The sequence below is a fragment of the Trifolium pratense genome, linkage group LG7 (assembly GCF_020283565.1).
Source record: "Trifolium pratense cultivar HEN17-A07 linkage group LG7, ARS_RC_1.1, whole genome shotgun sequence".
NCBI lineage: Eukaryota > Viridiplantae > Streptophyta > Magnoliopsida > Fabales > Fabaceae > Trifolium > Trifolium pratense.
In genome coordinates, this window is record NC_060065.1 from 53,020,060 (window position 1) to 53,032,202 (window position 12,143).

The 12,143-nt window shown below is 30.9% G+C and overlaps 2 protein-coding genes across 2 annotated transcripts in view; both read right to left on the bottom strand.

Moving 5' to 3' along the window:
* Positions 1–283: 283 nt before the first annotated feature.
* LOC123897688 (probable CoA ligase CCL7) lies at positions 284–4,976 on the bottom strand. Its single transcript, XM_045948424.1, has 6 exons — positions 3,827–4,976; positions 2,564–2,753; positions 1,578–1,723; positions 1,193–1,260; positions 993–1,095; positions 284–593 (listed from the first exon to the last, which is right to left on the bottom strand). Exons 1-6 carry the CDS (start codon positions 4,826–4,828, stop codon positions 480–482), a joined length of 1,623 nt encoding a protein of 540 aa, XP_045804380.1. The 5' UTR covers positions 4,829–4,976; the 3' UTR covers positions 284–479.
* A 6,944-nt stretch (positions 4,977–11,920) lies between these two features.
* Positions 11,921–12,143, bottom strand: part of LOC123898352 (transcription factor RAX2-like) — a 2,080-nt gene continuing 1,857 nt past the window's right edge. Inside the window, exon 3 of the mRNA XM_045949281.1 lies at positions 11,921–12,143. This exon is cut by the window's right edge and continues 792 nt beyond it. The gene's annotated coding sequence lies outside the window, so the exon portion shown is untranslated.

The window sequence follows — 12,143 nt, forward strand, 5'->3', positions numbered from 1 at the left end:
CATAAACTTCAGTAATATATGCTTACACCTATGGTGCTAATTCAGTACTAGTATGAGTTTCAACTTGTAAGTTGTAACCTCAACACTGAGTTCAATCTCTTTAGTAAGAATCAAAATCTGTAACACAGTTTGAAAAGCAATCTTAAACCTTAGTAATTTATCACGAAACTTGGCATCTCCTCCTGTATTTCCGTTTGATAAATAACTTGTAAAAAGCTGAGATAAGAAAAAAAAGTTGATATTACAATTTGAAAGAACTCAAAAATGTATAAAGTATACTGAATTAAGTTGTGATAATTTATTCTATATATGCATATAAAGCACAACCAAATCACTGCCAATGGTTATCAATTAAAAGTAGAGTCCTTACAAATGAATGCTTTTTATTATACCTATACGATTCACAACTTGCATTCTATCACATTATTTGAACCCTTAAAAATGGTATTACAAACAGAGAAAAAAAAATATGTGTTATCTTATATTTTGGACCGTGCTTTGTCGATAAGCTCTCTTCTTAGAATTTTTCCTGATGCTGTTTTCGGAACAGTGTTGATGAATGTTACCCTTCGCAATCTTTTGAAAGGTGCTACCTGCAAACAAATACGAACATAAGTGACAACCGAAAAGATGCTGAGACAAGTAGGTCATGTGTGATAATTGACCAGCAGAGAAAATGGGGATCGGTAACATTCAGGCATCATTAGTGTAAAACATGCAAACAAGACTAGCGTTATGCTAAGAAGACCTTATGTATGAATTCTAAGACTTGGAATATAATAATTTCATGCTAATTTTAAATTTTACCTAACTGGGTTTCTTATGATTTTGTGTTAATCAATCAATAACTTCATATAATATTAAAAATACAAATCTTATTATTGCCATCTCGTCTACAATCACTTCCCTTAGTTTGGATAATATCTTCAGTTAAAGATCTCCTAATTTCATCAATGGTATTGGTCAGAGACCAAACTTGTTCATTATCTTACCTGATTAGCAATGAACTTTTTAATATCTTCCTCGGTTAGTGAACTACTGGGTGATCGTACAACATAGGCAACAGGAACCTCACCGGCTTCGGCATCAGGGAATCTACAAAACGGAAGCAACTCAACTAAGAATCCCAATTACTGACAACATAAGACGTGTTACTTCTGTAGGTAGAATGGATAACATATGGGAAACTTACGGAATAACCACAGCATCAAGTATTTCAGGATGAGAAACAAGGAGCCCTTCAAGTTCTGCTGGTGCAACCTAAAAAGGATGAGGAAAATAGCAAACAATTCAGTCATATGACAGCCCCTGATCATAAATATTTTTTCACCAAGATTAACCAAAAAGGTTATAACCTATAAGCACATAATCACCCACACAGAGCAGCATACACATTATGCTGAACTGAAGTTACACAATACTTGACTTTCAGATGCAATTACTTTTTTTTCAGATACACATATGCAATAATTTATAACCAAACTAAACCTGACAGATTTCAGTTGAAATTGGCATGTGTAGTTTGTTTCGCAGTTATGTCTATCTATTATCATTAACATGACATTTGATTTACATACCTGGAAACCTTTATACTTGATCAGTTCTTTGATACGGTCAACGACAAAAAGATGGCCATCCTCATCAAAATATCCAAGATCTCCTGTATGTACCCACCCTTTGTCATCTAGTGTCAATCTTGTGGCCTGTGGATTGTTGTGATAACCTGAAAAATTTAGTAATAGTTTCAATGAATTGCATTTTGGAAAAGAGCCTATGGAATATAAATTATTGGCAAACTTAATATGAAGTAAAGAAAGGAAGCTTGACCATTCTTAAACAATTAAGAGTATAAGAAACACCATCATGTCTTCTTAAGCTATTGGGATGCATTTCCATACATAACAGAAGAAATCTCCTACCAATCACTGTTAAAAAGCAAGCCTTTATCTTCCACAAACAAAAGCTTTAGTGGTCACATATCTTCCAATGACAGAGCTTAAATTCATGATATTTGTTATGCTCTATATGCCAGTTCTATACCAGCGCGAACCATATAAATGAGAAAAAGAATCATTTGACTGATGAGTACATCAGGGGCTGAGTATAACACGCATATCAGGAGCGGCGTTACAGTTTTTACGTTTTGAAAGTAAAAATGTGGAATGGAAACAAGACTGTTTAATCATTCCTTGAATCTTTCTTTCTACACCAGGAAGAAAAAGCAAAGCACTAAGCAGAACTATTGTTCAAATATCTGAGGCTTAATTTAAACAATACAATTCCTAACATTTTTGGTCAAAGGAGGGGCAGTTTCTGTCAGCAAAATTTCCCATAACTGATCAAAGATATAATTTAACACGAGAATTGTCAAAGGAGACCAAGTTAAGCTGAATCAGTTAAGAACAAAATAGGAAGAATCAAACCATACTCTAATATCATTCCTGAGATGTCCAACCTGTCTAGTCTAGGGAATTCAATTATCATTGGTAATGTGCCAAGCAAAAATACCACTTCTTATACATAAGGTGGGGATTTTATGCATAAATGATGCATTGTAGTGTACCTCGCATCATGTTAGGACCCCGCACCCATATCTCCCCAAGCTGTCCAGGAGGAAGTGGCTTCAGTGTATCTACACTGACAATTTGAGCTTCCACTCCTGCAACAAGCATTCCAGTCGAGCCAGTATGCCGAGTCCCCATCCTTGTATTCTCCACAGAAACAATTCCAGCAGTTTCAGTCATACCATAGCCCTGAAACCACAAAAACAACAAACAAGTGAGCAACACATCAATCACAAATAATTAGCTTATTTTATGATCAAACCACTTCATATCATAGTCAAAAGATATGATAGAATAGCAACTCAGTTTAAAAGAGTAAACAAACAATAAACGCAAACAACGAATAGAAAATGTTTGGTAACGAAGTTTGGCTTATTTTGCCTATGTCTGCTACAACAGAGAAGCGATAATTCCATTGTATTATCAGTGAAAGATTAGAGTTTACTATGTACAACTTAGATATTTAAACTAAAGTCCAAATAACAATATTACCTCTGACCCGTACCGCGGAACCCCACACACATAGTCGCCCCCCACAATAAACATTGCGATCGACCCCACAGACTTTTAGTTAACTATGAGTCATACTCACTACTCCTTCCGGTTCAAAATGAATGTCGTTTATTAGTGTAAGGTTTTTACCCACATAGTATTAAGAAATTAAAAGAAACAAAATAGTTATTTTATCAGATTATCTTTATTAACTAATTGATGTATTTTTCACTATCATAAATGCAAAGTAAAAGTAACTTAAGCATATAAATATGACCAATGATTTATGAGAATGGAACTGAAAATTGGACTGAGGCTCTGTTTGACAATGTCAAATTTTGAGCTAATGGCTTTATAAGCTCATTTTGAAAGAAAAAAAAAGAAGACCCGTTTGGTATCCTTTTTTCTCATGAGCTTATAGCTTATTTTTACTAGCTTCTAGTTTATTTTGATAAGCTAATTCCATTAGCTTATAGCTTAAAGTTTATGGCTTATCATTTTTTCTTCCAATTATACCCCTGGCATCTTACTTGAAAAAATTAAATATTAATTAAACATCTTCTCTAAATCATTTCATATCTGTTTTTTTTGACAAATATATCATTTCATATCCAGAAGTTAGTTCAACCGCTAATTTTAACAAAAGCTACAAATTTCAATCAACTAGTTTATCCACTATAATCTATAAGCTAGCTTATCGGTTATCTGCTATATTTCCATAAAACAACAAATTAACATAAACACCAATGAATTAATTTAATAGAATGAACCTGAGAAACAACAGCATTCGGGAATCGCTTAGCACACTCTTCCATCAACTCTTTCCCAAGAGGAGCAGCCCCAGAACCAATATACTTCAAAGAAGAAAGATCATACTTATCAACCAAACCATGTTTAGCAAGAGCAAGTATAATAGGAGGCACAACCCATAATTTCGTAACCCTAAATTTCTCAATAGTTTTCAAAACCACTTCAAATTCAAATCTCTTCAACGAAACCACACAGTTTCCTCTCACAAGCTGAGAAAACGTAATCACCGCAAGTCCAAACACATGAAACATTGGAAGAACAACGAGATACACATCGTCTATATCTCCATTCAATTCATCATCCATCGAAATCATCGTTGCAGAAGCGATGAAATTCCCGTGAGTGAGAATCACTCCTTTGCTTACACCAGTCGTACCGGAGGAATACAAAAGCGCCGCCGTATCGCTCTGTTTGACGTCAATTTCCGGAAATTTAGTTTCCGATTCGCCGAGTTTCACGAACGATTCGAAACTCGTAACATTCGGTGTTGTCGTCGGTGTTGTGCCGGAGTTGAGAAAAACGGCGGGGACATTGAGGTGTTTTACTTTCTCCCATAATTCAGCGACGGTGATGATGAGCTTTGGATTTGAATCTTTTGCTTGTTTGGTGACTTCGGTGATGGTGTAGGTAGGATTGACGGTGGAGGCAACGGCGCCGATGGAAGCGACGGCGAGGAAGAAAACAGGGTAAAGATAACTATTTGGAGCGAGGAATAAAACGACGTCGGTTTTTTTTAAACCGATGTGGATTAAAGCATGTGCGATTTTAATTGTTAGTGATTTTAATTGAGCGAAATTTAGGGTTTGGTTAGAATCAGCATCTATAAGAGCGGTTTTTGTTTGAGAAGAAGCGACTTTGTTGAATAAGTGTGTAACGAGAGAGAGGTTCGGGTTTTTTGGTAAGGTAAGGGAAGGTCTTAGAGACCTGTATATTCCATCCGAACCAAAACCTGATCTTTGCATTGGAAAAAGATTATTATGGTTTTAATCAGAAAAATGGATAAGAGAAAACAAATGGACTTGGTATTGAAGAAACAAATGGTGATGGTGTGTGTGTTGTTGTGTTCTGTTTTTAAGATTAAATTTTAATCTGACATAATGAGGATGAGGTGGAGAAATTGATGGATTTTTTGTTTTTATCTAATATAAAAATGTTTAAGATAATTTTTTTGTTTTGCTTGGAAATTGACAGTTGACTTTACATAATCAAATTTCATATAAAAAATATTTTTATTTACATTGTAATATTGGCTTTGGCTAACATGGAAGACTTCACTAAGTTTTCCATGGTGCACAAGTTTCGAATATTATTATAACGAATACGAATTTTATAAAATCTACCGTTGGATTGAAAGTTTATATCATATAGATCATCCATAAATTTTTTAAAAAAAATTAAAAATTATTTGATATGTTATTGAGACTCATCAAGATTAACGGTATTCAATTAAAATTCATAAACCGTTAATTTTGATGGGTCACAATAACATATCAAATAATTTTCGATTTTTTTAAAAAAAATTATGGACGATCTATATGATATAAACTTTCAATCCAACGGTGGATTTTGTAAAATTCGTATTCCTTATAATAATACGAGCAACTTGTGCATGGTGCACAATTTGTGCTACTTGTGCACATTAGAAGTAGCCTGTAATATTTATATATATGTAATATTTTTGAAATATTTATATATTTTAAAAAATATTGATGATCATTATCTCCCGCTTTTAAGCACAAAGCGGTGGAAAAAACGTCGTATAGAATGGTTAAAATGCAATGTAGATGCAACGTTGTTTGTCGACTCGGTAAAGACAACGATGTGTGCTTGTTTCTGTAATAGCCCTGGTGAGTTTACTGTTAGATTCATACAGTGGCAGCAGCTGGTTCTATCAACAGAGAAGGGTGAAGCATGAACATTATTTCAAGTCATGAATGAAGCTAAATATATAGGTTTTGAACGAGTCCAATTTGAAAGTGACTCTCAAGTGTTGGTTGAAGCAATTCGTACTAAGTGAAGAGGCAATTCAGAGTTTATTTCGATTGTTAATGATATTATTCTTGTTATGTTATCTTGTGTAAACTTTGAAGTGAAGTTTATTACAGGAGACAAGTGAATTCGGTTTCTCATACTTTAGCTACGACGGCCAATTTGTGAATTAATTTCCATAGATTTGAGATTATTCATTCATATATTGAACTTTTGGTAATTAATGAAATGCATTAAGTTTGTTTAGTTAAAAAAAAACTTATGTTTTTGTTATAAATTTGTTGAAATCTCTCTTCTTCCGGGCACGGATTTAGTGTGGACTGTGGAGGCAATGGGGTTAGCTGACCCCACTTACCTATTATATTTTTGGTTAATACTAATATTATTTATGCAATGTGACCTCACATATATGGTATTATCGTTTTTATATAGTCAATTTAGTACACTGCAAAATAAATATAAAATTAATAAGACTAATTTATAATGTTAATGAGTATCTTAAAAGCATCGACTAAGAAACCAAAATAAGTAATTTTGTATAAAAAAATGTTATAATTATATAAATAACAATTTAAAATTTTTTTATGTTATAATTTTGACCCCACTTATTAAAATTTTTGGATCTGTCACTGTCTTCTTCTCTACAATAATTTGTTGAAATCTCTTGGTAGGTTACCTATAATAAATCTTAATTATTTACAATTTCTTTTTAATAATAATTACGGTGGTTTAAGCCTTAAAGAAAAAATTACATCAAAATTATCGAAGGGGTCTTTATTATCAAAATATCAACTAATTAACGTTTTAATGGTATGTTTGATTTGAGGGAATGAAAGATGAAAGGAATGAAAACACAAAAACCAATATATGAATTTGGTGGTAAATATCTCATAAATGCAGTTCATTCATAATGTAAAACACAAAGACTGGGAAAATCTTTGAATTGGGTGAAGCCTGAGCTTTGTGTTGGGGGGGTACGTACAGGTGCAGTGCCATTTTTGTGATGTTAAAGGTAGGCCATATAGTGATGACAAAGATTTTGGTGCAAAATAGGTTGAAGTTGGGTATAGAATTCATGCGAGCATGTTCACAAATTGGTCCTATTAATGAGCAGGTTAAATTGGTATACTATTGTGTTTTGTTTTGGAACAAAAAAAGTGAGGGATACTGGAACAGTTTTGAAGGACGTGTCCTTTAATTTGGATGGTCTTGTCTTTATCGATGGTCCCTGTTGTAATTATGTTTGGGGCTGGTTTTTAGCTGGGTTGGTGTCATGTATTCTTTATTAAAAATGTTAACTAATGCCCCAAGCCCCAACTCTAAGGCACTAGTTTTTTTTTTTTTGACGCAACTCTAAAGCACTAGTTAAGAAATTATATGGAGTATAAAAAATTTACTAGAATTAATATAATATTTTTTTTTTTGAGCAAATATAATCTACTTTTTAAAAATAGTTAAAATATTTTTTTCAATACAGTATAAAATTTACTTTTTTTTATTTCCTTAACTAAAAAACAAAATTAATATCTAAAAGTATTAGTTAACCGCATCCTGAACTATTTTTTATTGGAAAATGCTAAACAATACCTCCGGGACACTAGTTAAGCATATTTAATTATGACCAATTTGATAATGAATTACATTTTTGGAATCTAAAATGGTGGTTTGTCCGATTTTTATTTTTTCTCGGTATATTTTTATTTTTTCTTCTAAAACAGCAACATTAAATATATGTGGTGGTGGTTGGTGGTGGTCTCTCTACGATACGCCAACCTTGACTAATTTTTTTTATGATAGCTTTATGATAGCAACTTAGATAATTTAGAGGACTTAGTTTGATATATATTAAAATAATTGAAAAAAATCATGATAAATGATAAATAATTATCTCAAAAATAAAAATAATTTTTAAAAACATTTTATGGTATTTTTAATTTAAAAAAGAGTAAGCTCTTACCTTCACTCTAAAAATCAACTCGCAAACAAAACTTAAAAAGTTTGTCTTTGATTATCGTCTCTTTGAGAAATTAATAAACTAAAGACTTAATTGCAGTTTTGGTCCATTTATTTTCATCATTTTGCTAAATTGGTCCCCTTGTTTTAAAATTCGACAATTTTGGTCATCATAGCACATATTTTGTCTAAAATGTGGTGATACAACATGTTTTAAATTAACTGTATGAAGGTTTTTTCTTACAATTTTATCGTTATTGGTATTTTCTCATCATCAGATCATATGCCACGTCGTTTAAAACATATCACATCATCAATTTATAGTTATAAATTATGATAGGAGAATCAAAACCGTCACATTTTAAAATAGGAGGACAAAATCTATAAAATAATGAAAATAAGGGCACCAAAACGGCAATTAAGCCTAAACTAAATATATAATTATCTCTTTATTTTATTTTTGTAAAATTTAAACACTAAATTAATATTTTATTTATGAAGCACAAACTTAATATTTTATTATGCAAAACCAAGGCCCGGCATATATTGGGCTTATTCCAAATTACTTAGGCTAAAATATAAATAACTTGCCCAAGCAAAGACTTTGAAATTGTTTTACTTCTTATACCCTCACATTTATCCACCCCTACCCATCAAGTTTACCCATCATCACTTTTACAAAATTACAAAACCAATTTTTATGAAGAGTACCGCCACTCCAAGTTTTTGTTTGTTAATATATAATTTTATGTAGTGATAAAATCTCAAATAACATGTTATTAAATATTATTATCTAGTTCTTATCCATTTTATTAACAGAATTGGATTTAGCAGAATAAGTTATACTATGACAAATAAAATTTTAATTTTAATTAAGAGAAATATTCAGATTTAGTGCCTAATAGTGTCTCGAATATGATTGTGTTAGAAAGAACATGTGAAAAACAAAAATAAAAAAATGAATAAGTTTTACTATTTTAGGTAGAAAACCTTTTTTTATAAAATACTAATGAATGCACCTTAAAATTTCAAAATTTTGAAACATAGAATCCATTCCAGCAAATATAAAAATTGACTTTATCGAATTTTGACAAACTCCATTCTAACTTTGCTGAAATACAATTGATAATAAACTCAACTTTCGCTTCTCCGGGAATACTACTACCTCTAGCTTGATATAAGATGAATAAGTAGATAATAGATATATCAAAGTTCGAACTCAAGTCCTTGAGTATTACATATAATCTCTCTATCAACTGAATTATAACCACGATATGACTATACATTAATTACTCTATAAATCTAAAGTAAAATTTTTTAATGGTTAAAATTATACATCGACATGTGTAAATAGTTAATTGAATCATTCATTATAGAACAGAGTGAGTACTATGTAGTACTCCCTTCATCCCACAATGAGTGAGTCAGTTGACTGCTTCACGCATGTCAATGCATAACTTTGAAGATTAATATTTTTAATTGTATAATAATAAAAATTATAAAAAAAATAATATTTTAAAAATATTCGTCGAGATGAATTCAAAATTTTATATACTAATATTTATTTTTATTTATTAGTAAATAAAATAACGTCAAAACAAAATATGTGAACATTGCAGTCAAATTGACTCAGTCATTGTAGGACCGAAGGAGTACGGTGCTAACTATTTTCTATAGAAATTAGAGTAACGTTAACACGAGTGGCATTTGATATTGGCAGAAAGTTAGAGTACATTACAGGTTGTAGTAGTACTAGAACAGTTGTTTAACATATACTAATCTCAGACTGATAAGTCAGCATAATAGTTTTGATTTTGAGAGGTGCAACCAGTCCCAAGACAACAATGAATGAATGTCAGGTTCAAAACTAAGGAAATGAACCTCTCCATCTCTTTTCAGAATCAAAATTGCAGAAATCATTAGTCAATATTCTAACACCAGAGAGCTTGAAGTTGACATCATATAAAGATTAATCTCTCTCGGAGAATTTCTAAGATATTTGCTTTGTTCTAATATATAAGACATCTTTCATAAAAGCATAAAAATTTAAAAAAATAATTTTACATTAAATTTAATTATCAATAATATACATTCTTTTTCCAAAATTCTTGTTAAGAAGTATCACATTGGTTATGAGATAATCTGAATAAATGTTTATAAAGTTGGGACAATCCTCACCCACAAGCCGATTTTGTAGGGTTGAATTAAACCCAACTCTCACTATCTCGCAACCGATGTGAAACTTCTTAACAAGTACATTTCAATTATTAAGAGACAAATTGCGATCTTTTACCTTTTTTTTTTATTTGATTAGTGATATTTTGAGAAAATTGAACTAATAAAATGGAACAACAAAATTTTACAAAAATGTCTTATATATTGAAATGAATTAATGAAGCAGTACATAAGTGAGTTTTTCTTTTTAACCAATTTTTTTTCATACGAAAGGGATCAAAAATCGAAAGGGTTCAAGATTTTTTTTTTGAAGAAGTTAAATTAGCTCACCCAAATTAGCACTAAAGAGAATCGAACCTCAGACCTCAAGAGGAGCAACTCCCAGGTCCCAAGCTAATACCAATGCACCAACCCAAGTGGGTTAAGGATCTTACCACTTGGATCAATTCATTGTTGGTTAAATATATTACATTATTAGGCCATAAAAGTAATTAATATGTAATATATAATTATAACTAAAATATGGTTTTTTTCTAATTTACTCTTTGATAATTTGAAAGTATTTACTCCCTCGTCCTAAAATATAAGTAAAAGTTGGTCAACAAAAGTGGATGTATTTGGTTAAAATCTTTAACCAAATACATTAAGTTTCTTTATCCCACTTTTGCTTATATTTTGGGATGGAGGAAGTACTTATCAACCAATAAGAACAAGTTATATACATGTGAAATAAAAATACATTACAAGTTAATTGTGAATACCACAAACAAATCTCCGTATATGACTTGTTCTCATTTTATTTTTTGATGACATGTTAATATCGCTAAATTATTAAGGGGTAAAGTATGTCTCACTCTAAAATATATATATGCTCATCATTTATTTTTATATGCTAGTAACATTTAAGCCACATGTCTTTTAGATTTGATAACACATGTCTTTTTTAATTTATCTAAAGTTTTCGGTTTAAATAATAATTAATCTCTATAATCGCACAGATAATACCCGACATGGAAAAAAACCACAAATATGTTCAATGGCTTTTGCCTTTTGTAGTTGGGATGGATATATATTAAAAAAACAAAAACTTGTGCAATATGACTAAGATTGTGCTAAATAATTGAAGTTACAGCTTGAATTCCCAAACTTCCACGCAAAACAACAAAATTTGTCCACCATCACACTCTTTCTTTTCAATTTTTTTTTTAAATTCATGATTGCTTTTTTGTTTGTTAATGTCAAGATCGATCGTTCATTCATGGTAAACAAGTTTCCATTGACTTCTGATCAAAACAAAGATCACTGCCTTTCAGACAAACATACATCTAATCTAGTACAGGAGATTCTTAGTCAGGATATTGACTCAATACTTATCAAAATGGTTAAGGGGGTGACATGGAAGTTTGAGTTTAACACAAAAAGTTTGAAATTTTTCAGAACATGTACCCTAGTATTTTGAGAGAAACATATTTTAATATTTTAAATATTTTCATCTCACAATTAAAATAAAAATTAATAAATATGTGATCAGAGGGGCTGAAACCACTTGATGTCAGAAGATTCATAACTGACATCCGAATCAGATTTAGACGGTTCAGTGGACTGAATATTAATGATAAAAAAAAAACCTAGTATACATTCTTTGAACCTATAACTATCCATTAAGCTAAAAATTATAGTCTAATTACCATCAAGGTATACAAGATTTATGTACTCGTATAAAACTAAAACATACACTTTTTGCAATGAGTACTCTTTTCATTCGCACATACTAAAGATCAAACTCGTAACCACATGTGTAAAAGACTAATCGATTATATACTCATCCAATCATGTTGATCCTAATAGTATATTTTAATAAATACTATTAATTAAATTATAACATATAAAAAAATAATTAGGAATAATATTTCAACAATACTATTGGTACATGTAAAATTAGCTTAATGAATGGACTAGCTAGTACATACAATGCTAAATTTCTCAAGGTTAATAAGCTGGTTCACATTGTTCCCAATATACTTCTAAAAATCTAACATCAAGGTTAGCATTATAGACTTAATTAATTAGTTGCTAAAAACACACTACCCAAAATACAAAATAAATTTATCCAATACCATGTGTACTATGATATCAAAATATAAAATGTCTAATATTAAT

Coding starts and splice junctions, on each gene's coding strand:
- LOC123897688 (XM_045948424.1), bottom strand. CDS start 4,828: ATGCAAAGATCAGGTTTTGGTTCGGATGGAATATACAGGTCTCTAAGA. Junction 1,724..2,563: donor GGGTCCTAACATGATGCGAG/GTACACTACAAT, acceptor TAAATTTTTCAG/GTTATCACAACAATCCACAG. Junction 1,261..1,577: donor TCAAGTATAAAGGTTTCCAG/GTATGTAAATCA, acceptor CATCCTTTTTAG/GTTGCACCAGCAGAACTTGA.